This window comes from Camelus bactrianus, chromosome 17 (assembly GCF_048773025.1).
Source record: "Camelus bactrianus isolate YW-2024 breed Bactrian camel chromosome 17, ASM4877302v1, whole genome shotgun sequence".
In the NCBI taxonomy this organism is placed as follows: Eukaryota; Metazoa; Chordata; class Mammalia; order Artiodactyla; family Camelidae; genus Camelus; species Camelus bactrianus.
Window position 1 is genome coordinate 46,882,868 of NC_133555.1, and position 26,869 is coordinate 46,909,736.

General features: G+C 40.2%; 1 protein-coding gene across 17 annotated transcripts in view; it reads right to left on the reverse strand.

Annotated features, from left to right (window-relative positions):
* Positions 1-26,869, reverse strand: part of RBMS3 (RNA binding motif single stranded interacting protein 3) — a 627,961-nt gene that overhangs the window by 123,814 nt on the left and 477,278 nt on the right. For all 17 annotated transcript variants that reach the window (XM_074345363.1, XM_045520121.2, XM_045520114.2 and 14 more), the window contains 2 exons: positions 9,822-9,928; positions 1,323-1,369 (listed from right to left, as the gene is read on the reverse strand). In XM_074345363.1, coding sequence (XP_074201464.1) covers positions 1,323-1,369; positions 9,822-9,928 — 154 coding nt within the window. The remainder of the gene's footprint in view (positions 1-1,322; positions 1,370-9,821; positions 9,929-26,869) is intronic.

Sequence of the window (26,869 nt, forward strand, 5' to 3'; positions counted from 1 at the left end):
AGATGCGGCTGACCAAAGAGAAAATGGAGTTTAACTCCTTCCATCCTGGACGTTGATTTTAAATGAGGACTTCATTCTGATTGATTCTTCTAATGAGACTAAGAGTCAGAAAACTGAAAGCCAGGGGGAAGTCCAAGAGAAAAGACTGTGAAAATAAAAATCACCCTTCTTCTTTGGTTGACTGACCAATCGCAGGACAGCCGAAGCAAAGCAAAGAAATTGGGAAGTAAGAAGAAAGTTTGAACCAAAGATATTCAGATTACAAACTTTTAGAAAGCCTAGGTGATGTCGTTTAAGTCTTATTCTTCAGAGAGGGAATTTTAGGCTTTTGTGACTTGTGCTAAGTAAGAGGCTGCACATTGCCAGATGCTTATTAAAACGAAGAATGAAAATATAATCACCAAGTACTACTAACCTGAGTCTGTCTGTTACCTTCCCTGACAGCCAGAGAGCAAGAGCGGACGCATCATTAATGTTGGAATGAACCTGCGCACACGCTAAAAGGACTGAAAGCTGAAGTCTAGACGTATTAGCATCCTAGGGACATGCAGACGCTCCTCCCAGCCTAGTCTGTCTGTATCCCCCTTCACATCCTGTAAGAGGCAGAACAAAGCTGACTCCATATTGGATCTGTTCCTTTAGCTCTAACCCTGTGCTCTGTTGCCTGGGCTCAGTCACGCTGGTTCTGCACCTTTTGCAGAAGAATGTCGTCTAGAGCCTGAAATATGCAGGACAGCCCATTCTCAAGGCTCTGACCTTTAAGGGTGTAACACATTTGCATTCATATAGAGATAAAAAGTTGCAGAACAGAAAATAAGACTTGTCTTGTTGGAGGTTTACAGGGACGCCATGACCTTCCCTACGTGGACGGCTGCAAGAACAAAGGATTCCGACACCAAGACGTTTGCAACACCCAACCACACCTCTTCGCCTTCTTGGTATAAGAGGCTGAATTCTGACTTGGGGAAGATGGTTCTCTAGGACATTAGTTCCCCATCTTCTTGGTCTGAATAAAGTCATCATTCCTTGCCCCAACACCTCGTCTCCCGATTTATTGGCCTGTCTAGCGGCGAGCAGAGTGAGTTTGGACTTGGTGACAATCCTACTCCTTGCTGTTTCTCCAATGAGAGAGAAAGAGACTTAACGCAGGCAGAAGCCTTGTGAGAACAGGTGACATGGGGGATGCTATAAAATCAGAGTCACTTGTGGGAAGAAAAATATACAGTGATGAGAAAGGCAGATTTGAACATTTTTCTTTAGGACTGATTTCAGACTTTAAAGCTACCTTAGCAATTAAAATAGAGAAACTGTTGTCTACTTACCCATTCTGTATGGCAGCTGTGGGATCATAGGTCAGAGCCATGCCAGCCTGTATATGGGGGGCAGAGGGGAGAAAGTGGATCTTAACATTTTTATTGCAGTGCCCAAAACATTCAGTACACACAGACTTTTATCTCTACTTTCTACATTTCCAGTTTACTTTTTCCTACATGTTTCTCCTCCCTGACTGCCAAGACTAGCAATTTTAGTACCCCCACACCAGAACCCACCAGTGAGTTAGGGAGTTTGTATCGTATGTCTGGACAAAGCAAAGAACAACGTGGCTTGGACGATTCCCATTTCTACTTCATAAACCACCCAGTGTCTAATCTGAGATCCTTACAATTTCTCAGTATTGTCAGGAGCATCAACTGTATGTTCGACATGAAAAAGAAAAGGAAAGAAATCAACCCTGTGGTCAGAATGAAAATAAAAGCTACTTAAAATGCATTCGACCTTTTAGAAGAAACTGTCCAGAAATATTTATTTTAAAATAGATCGTGTGTCTCGGGGGCGCGTCGGTAATGAGTCACAGAGTGCTTGTCCAATATATCGCTAGTATCTCTCCCACTAAGGGTGCAGAAAGGGAAGGTCATTTACACGTGATGGAAATTCCACACCTTGTGGTTTCGCTCCGTTTCTAAGAATAAGACCACCGCTGGCAGTAGTTGCAGAAAAGACTATGAACTTGACTTGACGTCTGCTGGTTCGCAGTCTGGCTCCATCCTTCATACACATCGTCACAGCTGATCCTCCCAAGGACCCCAGCAAGTAGGCAGGAGAAACAGTTTCTCCTCCTTTTTATAGACTAAGACCCTGATGCTTGGAGAGGTCACCTGACTTGCTCAAGGTCACCCAAGTCTCCTGATGTGGCTGCCCCTCCCCAGCCTGCTCTGACATTGACTAGGATTTATTACCTCCAGCGAGTGGAGAACCTCCTCGTGGCCACGTGGGCGTACCTCCCTTTGTTTTCCAGGACTGTCAGCCTGATTATTGCTCGTGAGCGGAACCAGAAAGAGAATGAAACTTCAAGCTGACTAGGTTGTCTTTTTTTCCCCTTTTTTGAAGCTTAAAAGTACATTAGTCCCATGTCAATTTCCTGGCTTGAGTGTGCCCTATTATTATGTAAGATGTAACCATTGGGAGAGACGGGCTATAGGGTAAACAGGACCTCCCTCTGCATGTCTTTTGCAATTTCCTGTGAATACACAATTATTTCAAAATAATAGGTAAGAAAAAAAAATTCGCTTTGAGGACTTTTGTAGAGGATAAGAGAAAATATAAAAGCTTGAAAGAAAAGAATAAGGAGCTTTTGTGTCAGAGTTTTTTCCAGTGTGGTTGAAGGTGGTTTTCCTGCTGACCTCATTTAATCTCTCAAATCTAGCACATGACTGAAAATTCTCAGGCTTTCTAAGATAGGGCCTAAAGTCTGGCATGGCCTGTGACATTCAAGCTTACATGTATTGTTTTCCCTAAGCAACATTTTAAGTTAAGATTGGCATGAGGAACAAACATGTAGAGTCATACATAGCTGGAACTCGCATCCCGGGTGCACAGATACATTCAAACGAAGTTTGCAAACAAAACTGAGATAGAGATGCAGTGAGAACACATGCTTCGTGATGGCTGCATGCCACGCATGTTAAAGAAACACACAATTGATCATGTGGAAAGTGGGGAGCCTGGAAAATGAGAGGAGAATAAAAGAGCAGAAATGAACATAGATTTCGTTCCCTTAGGAGAAGCGAAAGTAGTGATGTCAAAGCCCATAGATTCTAAGTCTAAATTCTTCCCAGGATGGGGCCTCTGCCAGGTGACAGGTGGGACGTTGGCTCGAGGCAGAAGATTCCCTGGAGGGATCTGTCTGAGGTGCAGCTGAGATTCGCGGTTCTGTGTCCTGGAGAGGGCAGCTGGAAAAGCTGTCTATTTGGGATGAGATTTCCCTCTTAGAAACACTAAGGTACTCTCCCCTAATGTATCCAAGATGTCAGACCAAAGACAGAATGAAAAAAAAATGGGCTTTGTACTCAATAAAGATATTGTTGGTTAATAAGAGATTTAAGATAATCATCAAGTCTTCAGGCTCCTGATCGCCCCCAGTTGTTTAAAACCCCAGGGGACGTGTAGGAAGCCACATTTACTTCTTTCCCTTGAACGTATTTTCCAATAGTGTTCAGAGACCAATGCTAGCTGACCTTTCTTGAATTATAAATTGTCTTGAACATTCTCTTTTTATGCTATTTTATTTGTTCTGGCAACGTTAGGTAAAGATTTATTTTCTTTTGTAGTAGGGGAGAACAAAGCCAACTCCATGTTAGATCTTTCCCTTTGGCTCTAACCCTGTGCTCTGTTGCCTGGGCTCAGTCACGCTGGTTTACAGTTTTTGCAAAAGAATGTCGCCTAGAGCCTGAAATATACAGGACAGCCCATTCTCAAGGCTCTGACCTTGAAGGGTGTAACACATTTGCATTCATATAGAGATAAATAGTTGCAGAATAGAAAATAAGATTTGTCTTGGTGGAGGTTAACAGGGACGCCATAACCTGAGCTATGTCGACAGCTGCAAGCACAAAGGATTCCGACACCAAGAAGTTTGCCCACACTCCCTACCCTTTTTAGTATAAAAGGAGCCTGACTTCTGACTCGGGGAAGATGGTTCTCGACGACATTAGTCCCCCATCTTCTCGGTCTGCTGGCTTTCCAAATAAAGTCATTATTCCTTGCCCCAACACCTTGCCTCCTGATTTACTGGCCTGTCATGTGTAACGAGTAACGAGTTTGGACTCGTTAACACTTTCATTTTGAACTTGAATTCCTCCTGAATTATAGGTCTAGCTAGGAATACAGTAATTATCAAAACACACTCTCTCTCTGTTGAACAGTATTTAATAATCAGAAAGCCTACCTTGGCCCCTTCCTCCATCTTAAACCTCCATCCATCTGTCAGAAGATGGAAAAGAACTAAATAGATGGCAAGATAATGTAGTGGAAAGAATATATGTTTCGGACCTGGGTTCAAAGGCTTAAGTCTGTTACTTTGTAGCACCGTGACTTTGGGCAAGTTACTGAACCTCTTTGAGCCTGTTTTCTTACTATTACATAGTACAGTAATGCCTACTTCATATGATGGTTGTGAAATTTAAACAATACAGCATTTGTGAAGTGCCCAGCACAGTGCCTGGAGACAGGACACGTAGGTAAATACAGTAACACAAAGAAAACATGGTGAGTGCCACGTGAGGGGTCTGGAGGCGGTGTAGAGGGGAGTGGCTGGGGGTGATCCAGGAAGGCACGTGGAGGACATACAGTTGAGCGGAGCCTGGAAGATAATTAAGATTTCCCCAGATGGAGGTGAGAGGTGGAGGGCAGCTCAGGCAAAAGGAATAGTATGGAAAAAGGTGCATCCATCAGAAGGGCCAGGTGGGCGATCCACTTGCCGTAGAAGAATGGCCGGAGCAGAGGGAATAAGACTCAGAGGGACAGGAGGGAGGGTCTTGATTGCCTGGCTTCTCCTGAGAAGCCACTGATCATTTTTCCAGCGAGGAACTTAATACAGCCAAGGAGGGGCTGGACAACCAGAAACAGCATGAGCCTTCTGGAAAACAGAGGGTAAATCCAGAGTGATGGGTGACTGGGGTAGGCGCCTGGGGACAGGGAGGTGGAGAGAAACCAACGTGAGGATGAATCCAAGTTTCATCTGCTTGACGACTTTGCAGGAGACAAGCAGAGACGGTGTCAGGCCATTTGTGTGTGGGACAGCGTGGGTGACAAAGCCAGGCATGGGTTAAACACAGGGTTGTTTCCACTCAACCCCCTGGCTGAACATCACAGCATAAGAACTAACACGAGGCTGCACCTGGTTTTCATTTCATGTGTAACGGATTCCTGAGTTATAATTGTAATATGGTCTTAATACAGATTTTGCATTCAATTTCCTTTTGTTCCTTTCCACAAGGTAAAGAAAGAAAATTGCTTTTGCTGCTCTGTCTAGCCACCTTTATACTAAGGGGGACCCGTGAAATTGTCATTATGTAATTACTAAATTTTACGGCTTGTTTACACACTTCAGAGTCACACAAAAAGTAAAAAAACTTGGAACAAAACGAAAATGTCACACTGCCTAAGTAAAAAAAAGGGACACTTAATCCCATCGGTCTTTTGAACGGGTTTATTAAATTCACGAGTTATTTTCCATTTTCAAGTTCACATTAATTGTGGAGTAAAGGCATTTATGATTTATTGAAAACAAAAGGGGGACCTTTTTGTCATTTTCCAGCAGCAGCTGAGTTTTGGTTTAATATTTCAGACATAATAGGGTTATTTCCAATCCTTCCAGACAGAATCTACACTGTAAGAGCTAAATAGACACTTTATAAAATGGTTTATTGGAGTAATTGGGGCATCACAATTATTTTCAATAAATAAAGAGGGTTCATTGAGAGACATCAGTTTGACTTGGGAACTAGATAATTGATATTCATTTCTTTAAAGGAAGAAGGAATAATGATGGACATACTGCTTAAAATGTACTCACTAGGGCATTATCACTTCAGAAATACTTTCTGAGTTTTGCAAACAATTGGACACAATTCTATCCATTGCTCCCATCATTTCAGGGGCTTTGTTAGAGCTAGTGAGCCTCAGATCAGACCATACTTAATCAGAAGGATGTGGACTGTTGACTGAACAAATAGTTCGTAAGCTGGATGCTTTAGTCCGAGATGAGTCAACTGAAGGCAAGGGGCCACATGTTGACTTGTCTCTTGACTGCTAAGAATGTCTTAAAGCATGTGCTTTGTAGCAACACTGGCAACAGCCAGTGACAGCCAAATACCTTCAAGAAACTCAACAAAATAGTCTGTTGAGAGGGTTCCCTGCAAATGGTGGCTGTAGGATAGCGTCTTCTTTCTAGATTTTCTGGAGCATGTTGGCTATTCCACAGCCATCTGTGTGCCATTTAGCATCAATAATTCCCATATTAATGGGACCCAGCTGGGTTCCTAAAAAGCCCAAATAGCCTTTTCACATGCAAACTAAATGAGAATGATACAAATGATAGTAGAAATAATCCAATGTATTAGGCTAATGACTTTTCCTTGCTAAGGAAGATATGTGACTTTTTACATTGGATCAAATGTTTAATGCTCTTAATGAAATAATTACAAGCCTACTAGTCCCTCACAGACTCGTTAAATTACTGAAAATGGGATCAGAGCTTTTTCAAGATTCCTTAGCAAGTTTTACACATATTGGTTGAGTAAAGTAAGAACTATCGTCTTTAGGTCCATAACAATTGATAATAGACTGTAACACAACTTTTCAAATAAAAATAATTGGCTCATACGTTCGTATGGTTACTTCCGATATCCAAGCACGTTGTTTTTTACATCAATGGGAGAGGCATAAACTTAACCAAGACACTGGATCCCGCTCAATGACGGTAATCATAAACCAAGATACAACTGATTCTTGTTATTTGCAGTAATTATATTCTATGAAGTCACCACGAACACTGAATTAGTGAATACTGAACTCCTCCATTGCTCCTGGAGGAAATATAGGGTTAGGTTCCTCAAAGAGTCTGGTCACAACACTTTCACCAACTGATCAACACGTAAGCTAGTTTTCCATGTGTTTTTGTCTAATGACATCATATTTAATATATATTGTTAATTCATTAACACTGAACTCACAGCCAAGAGTGCTATAAATCACACCTGAACGAATTTTATCTCCATTTTCCCATATTTTCTCCATAATGAACATCATAGATTTATTTTTTTTTAACCTGCCTCAACAGAGAAGACAAGTAACTTTAGCCTCAATCTGTGCTATTGTCTCCAATTCCCCAAAATCAGAATCTGAATTATCATTTTTTAATTTTATCTACAGCAACAGCGATCTAAAGGTTTACCATTATTTTATATAATGAAACATACACACAAAAACCAACACCCAGAATGGTCTCCTTATAAAGTTGGAATGCCAAAGGGCTACTCGATAAATGAAAAACAAAACCACCCACCAGAAAGGGACTTTCAGGGAAGATGCATGTCTCAGTCTTAACACTGGATGATGGAAGGAGACAAAAAAAATCTCCCTTAAGAATCTGACCCACAGCACTTTCTTTGGTTGGAGCTTCAGTTCCAATGTGTATTCAAAGACCTAAAGCAAAGAATGTGCGTAGCACCCCCAGGATACTAAAAGGAACAAATGCAAATGGTCTTGGAATAATTCTATTGCTTGTAAGAGGAGGGTCAATTTCAGAAGTGTTAAAAACGTGGAAAAACAACAACAACAAGATGTGTCTTAAAAACAATGAAGTACAGAGAAGTTACTGGTTTATAAGAAAATTAAATATTGCTTACAAAGTATTAATTTGTATACTGTCATGCCTTACACACCAGGCTAATCTAATTTACTCTAGCAAGTACAATGCAAAGGGAAATAGAAGCAAAAAGTATATAATGATGGACACACAATGTTATCCAACAGACAATAGACTTGGTGTGTCTACTTCTGAGACCACAATCATGGCGTAAAAATGACCGTGCTCATCCCAAAACCAAGATATCTGATGAGCATACTTTTAGTTCAGACCATTTCTTTTCCTGATGTCTTTCCTCTGAATGTATCTACATACTTGGAATATGAGTTTACTGTCACCTATTTATTAAGGCACCTTGATTTTAATATTCAACAAGAAAATTCATAGCTCTTAAAAAAGCAACTTTTGAAAACAAAGCTTAGGAATCTATCTTTAAAACCTACATTTAAATTGCAAGGTGCTCTGGGTCCTCAACTCGACCTCTCAATGCTTCCATGACTATGGTACACATGGTCTTTGTCGTGCTCTGAACTCAAAGCCCCAGATTCTGTATAAGGAGCAGGGTGACAGCTCTAAGTCTACTTTTTTTTTTTTCTTCTATGTTTATCGGTGAGGTCTCTAAGTAATGTAGACTCAGGTAAGGGGTCTTGCTGCAAATGGCATCTAGTTTGTAAATGTAATATATACAGGAACTGAAGTTTCAGTCATTGGTGCTAAGTCAGCTAATTAAATATGGAGGCTTTGGGGTTATGGTCTATGATCCAGTAATCTGTCTAATCAGTGGACACTTGACAACTAAATTTTAAAAGATCAGATGAGTCTTTCTAGACCCATGGATGATTGGCTTGAGACCAATGTGAAAATGAGAGCTATCAGAAATAGTGGGGGCTACTTGTTGAGCACAAACTGACCACTACAAACTCACAGGCCATAACATTTTGAACCTCTTCCATTTTGAACATAACATAAACTCCTTTCTAAAATTGGTATCTTAAAACCCTTGCTTTTTTTTTTTATTAGCTTCAAGTGCTCAATGGCAATTCTCTTTTTCCTGTCTTAAGGTAATGAGTTATAGATTATACAGTACTTGAACATAACGACACACTGTAAGATGGGTTTTGAGATCAGCATGGAAATACTCAAAACAGATCACAGCCCCAGAAACCGAAAAATGGCTAAAGCTTTTACTGAGAAAAAAAAATCCCAGCCTCTTTTCTCTCCTTACAACTGTAGTCTCAGTGTCGAAACTGTAACGTGCTGGATCAAGGAAGATGCCTCGTAAATGATAAACAGTTGAAGTAGCTGCTTTGCATAGAAATACTAAATAAAGCTCTTCTGCTGAAATCATGGCCTTGGTACCAAATGACATCTATTCAAGTCATTCAAACAACCCCATTCCATTTCACAAAGAATAAAAAGACCTCTGAGAAGCCCAGGCACCTTTTCCTTGTCTTCCTACAACAAAAAAAATAACCAAAGAGAATCCATTCCCAAGTGGTACTGGAGCCACGAGCTTGCTTTTCTACTGCCGTGTGTTCCGAGAGTAAGTGGATAATGAACTGTTAAATGCTTGTCTCCTTGTTGTGAAAGTAAAGCCCTGTGCGCATCAGCTGTTCTTTCTCCATCATGCCCAACGGAAAAATGTCACATTTCACATTGATACGTACATACATAAAGAGCAGATCAACATGTTCACGAACACGCGGACGTACTCATCGGTACACAGGCATGCAAGTACAGCATCTCAATGGTAGGGTGAAAGAAATCTACATTTGTCTGTGCTTCCTTCCAAACACGAACATTGAACTCTCACTATTGATTTCACTGGAAATGCTTTCTGAAGTATTTCACACCCTCATTTGATAACTATTTGCACAATTAGGGATCAGTTCATCGCGGAGAAGCTCTTAAAGTGAGTGTCTGCCGGGTTCAAGTGTGGTTCAAGACAGAAGACTCACTGTAATTCAGAGCTGAGGTCCATGCTCAAGTCCTCTACTCCTCCTGAAATAATTTTATGTTTAGCACATCAGTTTGGACCTGCTCATTTGCCTTCTTTGAAGCTAGTTGGTTTTCTACAGGTTCTGATCTCCTCAAGGCCCCGTATGTCTGTCTTGCCACCCTTCTGAGGGATGTCTGAGGCCAGATTTCTGAGCAAAGGGCAGTCAGGACTCACCTCTCCTTCCCTGGGCCAAGGCCTTCCATTCTGGGTGTATTTACTTTGATTCTGTCGCTTCTTTTGTCCTCCATCAGCGAATTTGCACAGTAAAGGCTCACTAGGGGCTGGGAAGATAAGAAACCAATTTTACATTAGCAAATTCCCTTGCAAAAATAAGTGATTATGTGAGTCACAGTAGTGCTTTGTAATGCGTATCTTTTGAAGTCCTCTTGCTTCTGGAGAGATATTTGGCTCGCCTTTAAGTTTCAATTCTTTTGGAGGCCGTTCTAACTAACTGGGCTTCAAAAAAGTACTGGCAGACCATAAAAGAATATAACAAATATGGTTGAAAAAATAACCAGTGGAAGCCGAATGGGAGCTTGCCTTAAAAGTAAAGAGACAAGAATCGACCCCTTCCAATTATGTTAGTGCTAAAAACAAGACAACAGGCCCAAAATGGAGTCACTTATGCTAAGCCCCGTGTCACCAAATCGAGACTTAATTACAGTTTCAGCCTCTCTGAGAAATGGAATCTGAAAACAGTCAATCAGGAATCACCTGGTCAGCACCGGAGAGGTAATCTGCCAACGGACCCCTGCCATCCCCTAAAGGACAGGGACCTTGTCACAACCAATCCATTTTTTGCTATACTCTGCCTTCCTGTCCCACTCCCTTCTGCCTATAAAAGGTGTTCATTTTGTACAGCTCCTGGGAGCTCCTTTCTCCCTGCTGGATGGGATGCTGTCTGATTCCTGATCTCCGCACATGGTGCTAATTCTTTATCCCTCCCTGTATCTTTGCTTTTGCCACGTAGCATTGTGGAACCCTCTCGCTCGGACTCTTGGTCTGACCCCATGTGAATTCCTTTGGCCAGTGGGATATTAGCAAATAAGACAGAAGGAGAAGCTCGGAATGTTTTTAAGCATGGGAGCTTGCTTTTTTTTTTTTTTGTTTTGTTTTTTTTGTTTCTCTGTATGGCTACACAAAGATGTCCAATCCAGGCTGCTGGAAGGTGAGATACAAACATAGATGAGTTGTCCCAACCATCCCAGCAAATCTCAAACTAGATCATCCAATGGCGAGCCATCACCCTGACACGTGAGTGCGCTCCTCTAAGATCAGCAGAGATACACAGATAACACGCAGTGGACCCCAAAAACATATGTAAGCCTAGGTGACATCAGTCAGAGCCATCCCACAAATGTGTGAACTAAATAAATCCTTATTGTTTCATGCCACTAAGATTTTATAATTGTTATGCAGCTTTATCATCTTAACAGGTAGCTGGTACCATTTTCTCCCAGCTAGCTTGCTTGCATTTGCTAATCCAGATGAAACAAAAAAAATGATGGAATTCATGAGACTTCCGATTGTCTTCAAGATCAATAGTGGATAAAGAAAGCAGGCAAACAAGTATCTATGAATTCATATTTTAAAATCATTTGGCTTTAGGTAGCTGTAGAATTTTACTCAGTCCTTTTAGTTTACTCTCTATTAGCAGATTTCTATTAATCCGTATTGGAGGAAATGGCTCAAATGGACAGAGGGTCGCAACTGGCCAAGAGAAATGACAAGTAAAATATCTTTCCTGCCCTACAAAGGCAGGACGTAGCAATATGGAACACTTCCTGCACACAACTCTGCATACGGAGAGCACTCAATGAAGATCACTGCCTTGCTGGGCACAAATGGCTGTCAACTGTCCGCTTGCATGAGCCTCTGACTTGGGTGACTCCAGTGAAACGATAAAATCACACAAGGGAAAGGCTGAATCATGAAATGTCCGAAGACAGTTGCTCCCATCACATTAGAAGTAGTCTAAATTCTTTTTCCAAATGAAAAACTGAAAGGGTGAATGCAATCACTGGACCCTAAAATTCTACATGTAGAATAATTTCCTGCAAGACTTAAAAAAATATATATCTATACATATATACATATAATCCTTCCTCTATAGGATTGATTATATGTGAAATGGAGCTGGACCCTGTGGGGCCCTCAGGTACAAGTCCTTCCTGTGTCCGCCATTCCTTGTTAGTAGGAGATAAGCTTCATTCTGCCTCCTTGACCTTCCCTGAGTCCCAAAGGGCAAACTCAAACAGTTGCTAACCAGGGAAGGGAGAGGATGCAGAAACAAGGGAGGAGGAGTCAGGAAACAATAGTGCAGCCTTGGGGTCCTGGTTCCTCCTCAAGGAACAGACATAACAATACCTTTGAGTTCTTCTGCAGGGACTAAGCCCCCTGCCCTCCCGCCCCCAGGGGGAGGGTGGTAACTTCAGACTGAGCACAAGATTCTTGGAGCAATGCCCCGTTACCTCCCCTCCAACCAATAAGAAGAAAGCCATGCACCCTGCAGCCCTCCCCACAAATTAAAAACTTCTCACTGAAAACCACTGGGAAGTTCAAGAGTTTTTGAGCACAAGCCAGCCACCCAGCCTCCTTGCTTGGCCCAGCAATAAACCTTTCTCTCCTCCAAACTCCAACGTTTCCATTTGTTTGGTCTCATGGGGCATCAGGCAGCCCAACTTATGTTCAGTAACATGTGTATGTATGATACTATATATATAAAATATATTATAGGGTATTTTTCCTGTTGCCATTTTAAAGATTCAAGGTCCATCCATCCCTTCAAGTGGGATGGTCATGCTAACATGTGAATTTATCACTGACAATATGACAAATTTCTCACAGAAGGCTAACAAATCTAGAAATAACTTAAATTTTCTATCAGTGGAGGATTGTCAGGTTTCCCTTGAAGTTTATGCTTCTTTGGACAATGACTTTCATGAGTTTGACGTGTCTGAAGCAGGATCCTCTGTGTTATCTCCTAAAACAGCTCCTTCTTGGGTTCCTAGCATCCTGGTTCTAATGATCTAGACTATTCAATGTCTTCTCTTTAGTTCATTCACGTCCCTGTAGGTGTTAACACATGCTTTGGGTGCAGTTAATAGTTAGGGGTAGCAGTCTGCTTCCTGGGTGTGAGGTCTGGCTCCCTGACCTACTAGCTACAAGACACTGGGCACTTTTTTTTTAAAAAAATTCTCTGATTCATTTTTCTGATGTATAAGGTGGGAGTAATAATGTTACCTACCTCAGAGAGCTACTGTGAGGATGAAATGAATTCATACACAGAAAAGGCTTAAAGGCATGCATGGCACATAAGTAAATATTAAATCCACATTCACCACAACCGTTATCACCGCCTAGCTTCCCCATCAGCTAAAAACCTGGTCATTTGTCAGGGTCCAGACTGCTTAACCAACTGACTTAATCTTTATCAGCTCTGTCACATTCAACTCCATGGTGGTTTGGCCACACCACTTAAGGCTGACAGTGATCTAAGAAGGATGAGAAGGAGATCTGCTCACGGAGACAATCGTGTTTCCAAAATGCCTCTTGTTGACTTCATCTTGCCATGGGACCATCCAGGCACTACAGCCCCAGTCCTCCTCCTGAGTCATCACAAAACTCGGCTTCCAATAGCCCCTGAGTTTGATGTAAGTCACGTTACTCGTATGCATATTAACATACAATTTCTTACTCTGAGAGCTCCCTCTCTTTTTTTCTTTCTTTTTAAAATAATTCCCTTTTTTTTTTTTTTTTTTTTTTTTTGGTCAATCAATTGCAAGAGACCTATTGGCGTTTAAATCCATCAAAGCTGTATTTTACTACCAGGAAAAGTACCATGCCATCAACACAGCAATAGATTTCATTGGAGTTTCCTTTCTCGGGTCCTAGTCCTATATTAAAATGCTAAATAGTAACTGTTCTCTTAGAGCCAAGTCTGATAAATCTTTCTTTGTTGAAAGAGATATTCTCTGCCTTTAGTGTTCTCCCTAAAATAATCACATACCTCTAATTTCATATCTAAAAAGACAGGGTTTTCTAAATTCCCTTGTTTAATATATGTAAGATACACACACACACTATATACACACTATATATATTTATATATACCATAGATTCATTTGAACAAAGGAACTGATATGTATGTGTACATTGAGGGTAGTGGGATATACCACCCCAAAATATGTCTCTTTGTCATAAGGATTAGTTTAGACTGATTATTCTTAAGAAACAGCAAAGAGTTCTGAAAACCTAGTAGAAGTTGCCCCTTTGTAAAAGACATTTACATTTATCAGAGGAATCTCCATTTCTAAGGGTGTCTACTGCTTGGTACCTGGAAGAAAAAGATGACTAAATCTCTAGAAACTCACAGCATTTGAACAAGGCAAGGACTTAAATCTACATGACAGACTATTGTGCTTTGCCTGCTAAACTCCCATCACTGGCTTCCCTCCCCTACTGACATCTTCCTTTATCTTTGGAGATGTTATTTAAGGTGATGACTTGAACCATTTCAAGGAGTTGTTCAGTTTTCCTGGGTATCTGCCATGTATACAGGATGTGTATGTGTTATTAAACTTCTGTTTTGTTTTGTTTTTTTCTTCTCTCCTGTTAATCTGTCTTTTAATGCAGGGGTTTTCTCAGCCAAGACCTAGAAGAGTAGAGGGAAAATTACTTTTCCTCCCCTACTATATATACCTGTGTGTGTGTGTGTGTGTGTGTATAATTAAAAGACTTTTTGTGAAATCTTGGAGGCATGGAATTGAGGAGCAGCATTTGCAGGAAAAGAAAAGACTGAACAAATTATTAACCTTAGGATTTCTTTTACCCACTGGCACAAAAAATTTCTGCAGAAGCATCCTAGAAACAAATATTACCAGATAACAATAGTCTAGCTTGCCAAGGATCAAGTAGAGATAAACTATCATTCTGGATTTTAAACCTGTCTTGAAGTTTACCCTTATTGAAAAGAGAACTTTCAAAAACTTAATTTTAACACTAAGGGAAATTTAAAAAGTCATGGAGTGAGACTTTTTTAACTGTCAACTGAGATATCTTTGCAGATTGCATTTTGCAGTATCTCAAAGGTTTGGTATTAGGTCTTCATAAACTGCTATACTGTGAATGTTGACAATAACCTCTGTGTCTTTATTGACATCGCTAACTTGAAATGTCTGCTGTTACTTTAATAATTTGGAGATAATTATGATGGGGAAGAAGACAGGACCATGATGTTTTACTAAATGAATTAAAAAAATAAAACCCCAGAAACAAATGTTCAAATGTGTCCTTAAAATAAGATGGATACCAGTAATAGTATCCTTGAATTGCAGGTGGGTAATTCGGATTGTTAGTTTTCCCAAGGAATATTTCATTGAGAGTGGAAGAGAAAGTATTAGGAAATGATGTCAATTAAGATTTATATGATCTTCTAGTTCTTATGTGCTTTCTAAACACCTGTAAGACACAATCCAAATTCTTCAATTAGAAGATACGAGTTTGTGATCCTTAATCTTACCTTTCAGCCATCTCCCCTCCCCCAGTGTTGACAGCTCCCCCCCATCTAAAGGCCCTTCCTCCTGCCTGAAATTTCCTTCCTCATTTCCCCCAGCCCCACCCGACCCCAACACATACCTTCCATCTGGCAAACTACTCATCAACCCTCAGAATGCAGCTCAAATGGCACATTGTTCTGGAAGCTTCTCTCCCTACTCCATTTCAGAGTGAAATCACCTAGTGCTTACTTGGCAGACTTTTTCACATGTTGAATTCTGTTTCTATTTTAAGTCTTTTAACAACAGTGATTAATTTCCAGGTTTCAGGCGGGAACGTGATTATAGCAGAGGTCTGGGCAAAGTTGGTGTGTGCATGTGCGTGCGAAAACTGTCAACAGCACTTTGCATATAAGCGTACCACATACTTGACAGTATTGTTACTCAAAGTGAGGCCCACAGCCCAGCAATGACGATGTCAGCACAGGGTCTAACAGCCTGTTACAAATGCAGAATCATGAGCCCTTTCCCAGAGATACTGAATTAAAATCTGTTTCCGCACCAGATCTCCAGGGGATTCCTGGGCACACTCAAGTTTGAGAAGCACTGAGTTGATCAAGACTGACTCCTTAAGGAAGGAGGACTACATCTTAGATGTTGAATATGTATCCTCTGAATAATGAGATGGCTTCAGTAGCACAGAAATATTCATATTGTCTACCATTTCCTTACTGCCACATTATGATGTCAATTAATCTTGTTTAATTCCTTTTAACAGTAGTTAAAATAGAAGCTAAATGAAGAAAAGGCCTTTGTGGAAGTGAGGAGGAGTTATAAGCCATAGATTGTAATGTGCCAGAAGACATTATGGTCTATCATGTAAATGGAGAGTATTTAAAATATAATTATAACAGAGCATGGCAATAAAGTTGCATGGTAATTATGAAGGAGTAATTACAATTTGCTTGCTTAGTGGAGATTTCTAGTCTTCTAAACTTTGTATTAAACATGAAACATCAGATGTATACAACTAATAAAATAATCTAACAGTTTACAGGATTTGCTATTTTAAGCAAACAACAACACATATTTTGCTTTGCAAAATTAATGACAAACATTACATATTGATTTTTATTTCAACTTAAAACACCTACACTTTTATGATTGACTAAAAACGTTTCTAATACCGTATCCTGCAGGTAGATGGTGACATACCTTTTAGCTAATAGGTATTAATTGCAGAATTCCTGCTGTTCCTGAGAGAAGTTGAGCATTTAAAATTTTTAGCGTTCAGTTTATTATAAATTCTTGTAGTATTTCTATTGGATTTGTGGTGATGCTTTGAAACATATCTCTTTGTTATCATAACTTACAGGTCTGGTGATTTAAATTTTAAATTTAAAATTAGCTCATCTCGGATTATAAATCTCACTTCAGGGGAAAAAACAGGGTGGGAGGAGCGAGATAAAGAGTAAGCTAATGACAACAGAAGGTGTTTATTGGAGATGAGCTTAGAAAAATCTCTGAGAGTGAAGAGATGAGACAAAAAATTAAAAAAAAAAAAGAATTTTAAGAACTAAGTTAAAACATGATAAAAGTGTTAATCTACATGCTATCTTTTCAAAAAGGTGTGAACATAAATTAGTTTCTAATTTAAAAAAACTATCACTGTGATATTCAGGGGGACGTCTACATTAAAAAAGCTGTTTGTGGGGAGGGTACAGCTCAGAGGTAGAGCACATGCTTAGCAGGTGCAAGGTCCCAGGTTCAATCCCCAGGACCTCCATTAAATAAATAAATAAATAAATAAATAAATAAATAAATAAATAAATAAATACCTAATTATCTCCCTCCCTCATAATAAAAAATAGATAAAAATTAAAATGTGAAATTCTTAAAAGAGTTCTCCAATTAAAAAAAAAGCTGTTCATACTAATGAATTCAAAAACGTACTAATAGAAGGCTGCTCATTTAAATTAGGAACATTTTAAACACATTTATCCATTAAGAAAAGAAAACTCAAATCTATTCAGTATATGCATATATGCAGTACCCTGGACTCTGAAAGAGACAAAGTGGTCACAGTCTAGAGGGGGAAAAATACAAGCAGAAGGAACACCCACGTGGATTGCAATGGATGTCACAATAGAAATATGGATGGGTATTTGGGGAACATAGGAAGGATGTTAACCTCTAGCATTATAGCCACAAAACACCTTCTAGTTTACTAATCCAACTTTGACCCACACGACGGAGTTTTGGAATGTCAAGTTCACAAGCATGGTTCCCCCCATCCCAACTGCCAGATGGTGAATGAGCAGCGGAAGGACTTGTACCAACTGTGGCTAAAAACCAGGCTTCCATCAAATGTTTGCTAAATGCAAACACGAACAAACAAGATGGATACCATGTTAGGATTTATTTGCAATACCTCTTGAGCACCAGTTGAAAACTGGCAGGATCAGAACTGTGAACAAAGAAGAATAAATTGAGTGGCTCTGCCTAGGTCATCAGCTGCTTTGGTCATCAACTGTGCACCTTCAGAGGAATTTGGGACAAGTAGACTGGGGCACTCTGCACTTTGGGAAAAATGGGCCCCTTAAGGTGGACATCTCGGGAGAATTTTAATGAACCCAGATTCTTGCATCTTCCAATATACAGAAAGGCACTCCAGTTGCTAACTTGAGATACGCATTCTTTGTGACTAGCAGTAATCTTTCACCGAGGTGCATGCTTGGCTGTACGTATTCCCTAAGCACAAATCATACAGAAGCCGGTTCATCTCCTACCTCGTCGGACCAGCTCCCTCAGAGCTACTGAGAGGCTGTCTCCTGGGCTATAGTCCTCACGTAAGTCCCTAAATAAAACTTAAATTCCAACTCTTACGTCTTTGTTTTTCTTTACGTTGACACAATGATTAATTAGCACTTCCTGCTAATTAACTACAGTTCTCCGGAGTCCTTAACTACAGTTCTCTGGAGTCCTTAAGCTTTTAGCTGTCTTATACCACAGCAGGATCCCTCATTTCCTTCACATGCAGAGAGAAGTATCCTGTATTGATGTAGATAAGGAATAATGATGCATACATTATGGGTCTAAGTGGGGTTCTGATGCTGTGTTAGAATCCATGTCCTTATTTTTTTTATTACTACCTTTAAAATACTTGCTGTTACATCCAAGAAATTTTGAGATGAACTCCTCTGATTTGTCTGCAAAATGTTACTTTCTCTCCCTATGCTATTTCATAATGATAAACTTCGTATGCCTATATATGTCTCTCTAGCTATAAATCTTGCTAGACGTAGAGCCAGCGAGTCCCAAATCTAGACCACAATTTACAGGGCAAACATTCTGCTTGAAGGTTACAACACAGAATTATTATATTTGGGAGTCAGAAAGCCTTTTGCGAATGGCCAAGTGGGCTATTTAGTTACAATTCCTTTCAAACTCTAGCATCCTGTTTACCATTTAATTATGCTTTGAATACTGTTCTAACTGAGGTGTTGTTATTTGGATAGCTTTTAGTTGTAATAAACTGTCATCCTGGAAGGCCTAAAGCCCCTGTCTGCCATCTGATCTTAAAATGTACTTAAAACAAACTCTTTGTCGAGAAGGAAAAGAAACGTTTAATGAATTGCCAGCTAATTTGGGGTAGCTGATGGAAACATTACACCCAGAACCATGTATTCTGGAACCTTTTTTTTTTTTGCTGGGGGAGATAATTAGGTTTATTTATTATTTATTTATGTATGTGTGTATTTATACATATTTTTTTTTTCTTTTTTAAGGAGGTACTGGGGATTGAACCCAGGACCTCATGCATGCTAAGCACACACTTCACCACTGAACTATACCCTCCCTCCAGAACCATGTACTCTGAATTTCTAATCAAACACTCTCTACAACTGCTTACTTTCTACCTTTCTTACCATTGGAGGTAACAGGAAAAGAGTTTTAGGCAGTTCTTGTGCTTGACTGCATAATTTGGGAATGGAGCCAAAAGACTGAATATTCACTAAGATACGATTACAGTGCCTCTCTGCCCACAAGATAGATTTGGAACTCAAAACCAAGCATCCAATGAGATCTCCCAAGATAATTTATACTGCCCTTCCAATAACAGTTTATTTTAACAGAATAAACAGATCGCACAGGTTGTATGTACAAATGTCACACACATGTGTAGCCCTGTCATTCAGGCTAAAATGAACACTGAAATGTAAGCCAAAATGGTGGAAACAAATAAAAAGTTATTAACACTTAGAGGGTGTGTCGTTTGTGTGCAAGTTCCCAGTTTTATCTCTCAGTAATGCATCAGGGCTTGTATTTAGTTACAAATACAATTCTCTCCTAGAGAAACAGCCTCACAGAAGTGGAAGTGCGCCAGTGTGATAACAAAAGCAAAGAGCAGCTGTTTTGTCTAGAAAAACAGACAGAGAAGGCGCTTTTTTGGAGACATCATATTATGACCTATGTAATTATTTCAAGTTCATCTCTTTAAGTATTAAAACACCATCTTCTTCATTTGTAGCGAATCTCTGATAAGTCTTTCCATGTAGGAAAGTTAATTTTTAGTTTTAAAAAACGTTAAAAATGATTAATTAGTTACTTAATTAACTTGGGGGGAGGCAATTAGGTTTGCTTATTTATTTATTTTTAGAGGAGGTGCTGGGGATTGAACCCAGGACCTCGCACATGCTAAGCATGCACTCTACCACTGAGCTGTACCCTCCCCCATCCCCTGGAAGCTTTATTTTTAGAAGGGGAAAAAAAAAAACGAGCCTCATAAGGGGAATGACATAACAGAGAAACTCTTGCAGAGTTTCAAGCAGATGAGCCCCAAAGTCCGTGTGGAAGTTTACCCGGGTTCGTTCTGTGGGGGACACACGTGAGACATCACGGTGCTGAATGAAGACTCCAAGCACTTCAAGATGCAGGAGCTGACTTCTCCACAAGTGACTGTCTTAAGTATCCAGCTACAGATCCAGGAGCCTCTTGCAGTTAGAAGACAAAACATCAAACAAAATGTTTCTAAGATAAAGAGGCTTAAAAATAAGAGAATCTTATTTACTGACCAAGATGGACCATATCTGGTTGTGTCTTCCTCCCCCTCCTTCATATTTCCATGGGCTGTACTTGCCTCCAATAGAGCTCTTTGCATACTGTTCATCATCTTTAAAGATTACTGTATACTCTATGTCACCTGGCATTTTTTATTAGGAGGCATAAAGAAGAAAAAATACACAGCTATAATCTTACAGTGCAGATACACCTGTGGTATTAAAACCAAATAAATACATAAATAAAAGAAAGACATTATAAAGTAAGTGAATGCAAATTACACAAAGCTTAAAAATGAAAAAAATATACGACCTCTTCTCAGCTTTACCCATCCTATTTCTTATAATTCTTTCCAGGAAAATACATAAATATATACCTATTAATCCATCTCCCATTTATCTGGTTCTGGTCTTTTCTTTTCTTTTCTTTTTCTTTTCTTTTCTTTAATTCCAAAGGGACCATTACTGCTCAGCCTATTGGTTTTGTTGTTGGTTTTCCTTAATTATACATGAAGAGCCTTGTGTATCAGCTCATATCATCCTTTTGAACTTCTGCTCAAGACTGCAGCATAATTGTCCTGCACCATAATTTATAAATGTCCATCCATAGGGGACCAGCTAAATCTCATTACATTTCCATAATGCATGTCCACAGTCTTCTCTGCTATTATGAGAATCTGATTTGATTGAAGCTGGGGGCTGGGACATGTGCACCTTTGCTGACTGTCCACCCCTGTGGCCTTGCAAATTGTCTAAAGGGAGCACACATTTTATTTCATTATCTGTTGATCAAATTATTAAATACATGCAGACAGATGGACAAAATAACTTTGTACGATTCCTTATATGAATGAAATTGGAAAGGATTTAGGAGGGAGAGCACAACCTTTTCCTCCTTTAAGAGAGCAGAGAGTCTCATAATTTCCACATTGAAATATAACTAGCCAGTTGACTTGGAAAAAAAAACAAAAGAATTAATGCTAAGTTCCAGTCCTAGGTGTAACTGATTTCACATGGAGCTCATGTTACCTACCCTAGGGAAAAACAAATGGAAGGGAAACCAAAGGGAGGAATCTTATAGTGAAAAACTTCAGGATCCTCCCCAGTACCCACATACGACCCTCCACCAAGGAAGCAAACGCAAAGGCACCCCCAAACTGAGCTCAAACTCAGGGCAAAAAACCAGATCTCCATTTCCCGCATCCCCGATGCTAAGTGCGTATTACCTGTGCAAGAGACAGAGAGTTCCCCAAGTGCAGGGAGCTGAGTGAGTAGAAATAAATATAATTCCAGTTTCAAAGGGAAAGCTGCATACAACCATGCAGGTATCCATTTGAGACGGCGCGAGGCGTCCGCTGGGAGAATGTCCCCTCCAAGGGTGAAGGGTTTACAGGGGCAGTGGCTTGGGAACGAGCCTTTTTCTAATTCAAGATTCAAGGACCTGAAATTGTGACCATTTGAAGAGTGCTTTCATGTAGCCTGAGTCACTTGTGAATGGATGCTAAATAAATTTAACTCAGATATCAGAAACTGAGCTTTTCCAAGAGGTATTAAAGACCGGATGTGCTGTAAACATCTATGGATAAACATAAGGAGTCATGAAATAATAACTAGCGTGGCCGGCCAACCTATGGAGGAGTTAAGTATAAAAACAATGCATACACATGGCTCAAAAACAGAATATCCCCTCGCTTGTGCTATAGACACTCAGGGATGAAACAGCCTGGGGACAGACCACACGAGGTGAGGGTTGAGTCTCCTAAATCCGTTCTTCTTAGACAGGTATCAATGCTTCCATTGGGACTGGACATTAAAGGCATTTTACATGGATTTCAATTGCCTATAAATCTTCCTATAATGCAGACTTCATCATGTGAATCTTTGGATCATGATGTGTCCACCCATAGGATCATGTGTTCACACGCCTGGACACAAAATGCTCTCTAAAATCAGGACCTACGTATACACAGCTCCACTCAGAGGAGCACTCAAAGGGCTGAGACCTTCCATCCCTTCCTAGGTTTGCTCATCCTGACCCTTCTGTGCTGACTGGTTTCCCTCTTTGCCCGTTCCCCCCAAGTTCCCATAGAGAGACCTTATCATTAATTCATGTTTTACTACATCCATTTGATTTATCCATTCAGCCTGGCCTGAAATCCTCTCAGAATTAATCAGGAACAGTGGGGAGGGTAGAGCTCAGTGGTAAAGCATGTGCTTAGCGTGCACGAGGTCCTGGGTTCAATCCCCAGTACCTCCATCAAAAAAATAAAAATAATTTGAAGCATAGTGCCTATGCCAGGTATTGTGCCATCCATGAAAGACTTAAGTGGGGTAAAAACTGGACACAGTTCTAGCCCTTAAACGATTTTCTTTCTAATAGTGACGCAGACAGTAAACAATAAAATAATCACAAGTCAATTCCAATCTCTCCCTTTGCATGTCTACCATACAGATATCTAATTTAGGAGGTATAAAACACCTCCACTCACTCAGGTTTTGTTTTGTCTTGGTTTGGTTTAATTTTTTGTTATTTTTAATTTTTCTTTAATTGAAGCATGGTCAGTTACAGTGTGTCAATTTCCGGTGCACGGCATCATGTTTCACTCAGGTTTACGTGTCTCTCTTCTAAATCAAAAGCCTCTTGAGGGTAGGCTCTCTGCATTATCCATCTTTATATTCCCCAAGCATAATGTAGATTCTAGAACACACACACACAATTTCAGTAAGCATCACTATTCTCTTTTTTTAGGGCAGAGGACACCCTGAAAACTGTCCCATGGCTTGACAACAGCAGGGCACACAGGACCATTCCTTCTGCATCCCATCAGCTAAATAAACCAAGACTGCACCTTAATCCAGTAGGGGCAGTGGATATATCTGTCGTGGTTTTAAAGTATTTCTGCCTGAAGAAAGTCTCTAAATGTCTTAATAATGCATTTAATGTTTAATAAGTCTGCAAAGAAGGCTTTCTTATCTGAAGTAGGCACCAGGAACCTTTTCCCTGTTCTCTACAGACCATTGCAAATTTGATTACTCTAAATAACACAGTTCAGTAATAGGTTCTCTTTTACTAAAAAATAATTGTAATCAAAGAAGTAAACACTTTGGATTGAGCACAGCGTGTTATTTCCTGGACATGACAATTAGACATAAAACACATAGAAGCAGTCACCAACCAGGAATACATAAAATATTCCCTGAAAACGAGGCATTTATGGTTTTAGACTGAGTTCTCACAAATTGAGGCTAGTTGAAGGTATGATTTAAACAATCATTGTGCTGACAATGAATTTTATTTTCACATCTCAGCTTTACCATTTGTTCATTGCAAAACCTTGGACCAGCTGCTTTTTTAATGTCTGGAACTTACTTTTAAATTGTGGCTGCCCCCGGCTCCTGGGATCATATGGCATTCAGTACTTAACCCTGAACCGGCTATATAGGAGCCTATCGTAAATGTCTGTTGAGTGACTAAAAGATTGAGAGTAAATATATGACCACTGTGTAAAAGAGACAGAGAAATAGCTTTTATGAACCAGGAAGCATAGAAAACTAATGTAGGTGTTGTTAATATTGTTGGGGGACACATAAAAATATCACATAGAGAGCCATTTTCCTAAAGGCGTGCCTTTCTTTTATTCTCACCTTAGAAATAGTTCCGTCACTTGAAAACAGACCTCAAATTCGCATGGACATCACGGTGATGAATTTCAAAAGTGATGAGAGATCAAAGGTTCTATTTTAAACTACAAAACTTAAAGTGGTAGAAGGCAAGCTTGCTTTTTATATGGATTATGATCTATTTTCCGCAGTTTGACTTTGGGAAAAGACCTCAGTCTGCTGAATTACTATAAGACACTCTGCTTTTGTTTCACACTTGTAGACACAGCCCAGGAGAGGCCCTGTCCAATTTGCCAAATAATATAAAGGACAAGGTACTACCATTCTTTACTTTCTTCACTTTGGATGCTCTTAAAAGAAGTTAGCTAACGTCCAGGCCACAAGGGTCTTTTCCTCTCTCTGGGCATGAAATGAAACAAGCCTCTCGCTAGCCCTGGTGAATGCTCCTGACTTGCTCCTGGACCTCTCACACTGCAGTCTGATTTGGCTAATGCCCTGAGGTCTGCAGAGGAGAAGGGAGGAGGTCTTCTGAAGAGGAGTTAAAACCTAGAATCAATTGTGTGGTTGTTCACCGGGAAAGCTGATTCTAGGCAGAATTCCATCAGTCACCTGCTTCCTCATATGGGAAGCCGGTTCTCAGAAGACTGGTTTTTGATGGTCAGGACGGAGCATCCTTTGCCTATTTCCAAAATGGAATGCGAATAGATACAACAGAATATTCCCCTAGGTGGTAGATATAAAAAATATAAAGAAAGTTGCAGGGAGGGTATAGCTCAGTGGTAGAGTGCATGCCCAGCATGAGCAAGGTCCTGGGTTCAGTCCCCAGTACCTCCATTAAAATAAATACATAAAAACCTAATTACCTCCCCTGCCCTCTAAAAAAGAATACAAAATAAATAAAAATAAAAAATCTTAAAAAAAGGAAAGTAATCTCCAATTTAAGATTTGATCAGAACCGTAGGCTCTAAAGGACAGACAAACTTTTGGAAGGTGAATTATACAGTTACCAATTTTGAAATAAATCTTCTGGTTTGGACATTGTGCTGGATGCTTCAGTACAAGATCCTATTTATTCCTCAAAATGATACTTCTTTTGAGATAAAATCACTTTGAGATGAAAAAGCAAAGAGTAAGGAGTTTAGGCGAATTGAGCGAGTACACATAACTAAGAAATGTCAGAAGCAGGACTGAATTCCAGGTCTTTGAGAGTCTATTTTATGTTGCCTCCTGTGTCACATTATCCCTTCTTCCTTGCTTCCTATCACAGTTTTGCCGTCTTGAACGATTACAGCCTCTTCTCCTCAGTAAGGGAAGAACGTTCATTCATTCAACAATTATTTACTGAGCACCTACTATATTCCAGGGATTATTCTAGATCCTACAGAACTAAATGAGTGGACAAAGGCTCTCCTGTCAGACATTACAGCGTAGAAAAGAGAGCCAATAAGCAAGCAGGTGTATACATGACTTCATTTGTGATAAGTACTGAGAGAAAAAAAAAAAGTTATGGCAATGTAAGGGGCAGAGAGGGACAGAAACGGGAGTAGTATCTTAGAGTAATCTGGAAAGATCTAGAAAAAAGACCTAAATGAAAGAAAGGAGACAGCTGGGAGATGTGTTCCAGGAACGAGGACACAAGGACAGATGCCCTGAGCTCAGTGTATGCTCAGCTCTTTGGAAGAATGATGAGGAAGTGAGGGACTCCTGGAGGAAGAGGAGGAGATGGGAGAGGAGATCGGGGAGCCACTGGGGTCCAACCTTGACCCCTTTTGAATCAGAGTGAAAAGAGATTTGCTATCTTGAGATGTTATAGCAAAGGAGCCTCAGGGGGAAGAGGCATCTCAGGAGATGAGAATTGCATTTCACGGTCCAGCTGTTCCTAGCAACGGGGAGATACTTCCGCTGCCAAGCCTGCAGATGTGGGTTTTCTTTGTAGAGACACCAAATGCCACTACGGAATAAATGCTTCATAGTTAAATGAGAATGTGGAGGAAAGGCTATCTAAGGTCCCTCATTCTGGAAATCAGTCAAAGTCTTCCTGATTCCATCTGGTTCCCAACTCTCTAGGGACAATGCAGGGCAGGATTAGAAATTTCCTTCAGTTAGGTCCAAAGGTGTCCGGCAAAGCAGAAGTGATGTCATCTCAAAGGAACTGGCGTTGCAGGGGAAGAGGGGATGGGAGTGGGAAGATGAGAAGATGGCTCTCTTTGTGGGCACACATTCCTATACCTTCAGTGAACAGTGACGGAGAAGGCAGATCAAACGCTGCATTTGGGCAAGGTTACGGAACATAAGTGAAGCCGGCCTCCTTTGTGGCTCAATCTCAGCGGAGAATCAAGTGGGAAGGAGAGGAGTTAAGAAACATGAACGAGCAACTCAAATCTACCCTATCTTCAAAAATAGCCATTAATCAGTCCTGTGGGTCTCTTTTCACTTTCTCTGAGTATCCCATCTGCCTTGGGACCTTCTCCATCTTTACAGACTCTTGTCTCTGCATCCTTCGTCTTCTCACTTACGATCCGATCTTATTTCTCGCTAGTACTTTTCCAAAAGAAAGTGATGCCAGCCTGGTCCAGCTCCTTTCAAATCTGTAGCTCTGCCTACCCATTATTTTTAGCAGAAGAACAAAATCCAGGTGTATGCAATACTTTTGGGGAAGTAGAAGAGAGTGAAGGCTCTCTGAATACTCAGGCACTCATCATTTTTCTGACATGATTGGTGTGTTCACTGATTCCCTCTCCAGCATCTGAGATGCTACTTCCTTAAATTAAATGCAATCAAGGGTTTTTTTTTATTAAATAGGGGGGATTCACTCTAACTGAGCATCGTTTTTACAGTCATCACAAAACAGAAATGCGTTATAAATTGCTTCCTGTTTAATTTTTTAATATATAAATGCAGGTTCGTGGTGTCTGCTGACTTTTATTTTTCTTTAGTATTATTGGACCCTCCCATTTCTTTGATAAAGGAGTGGTTATGTATATGAACAACTGAATTTGAAATAGAATTTGCAGCACTGCCTGAGGAACACAAATGCTATAATGAT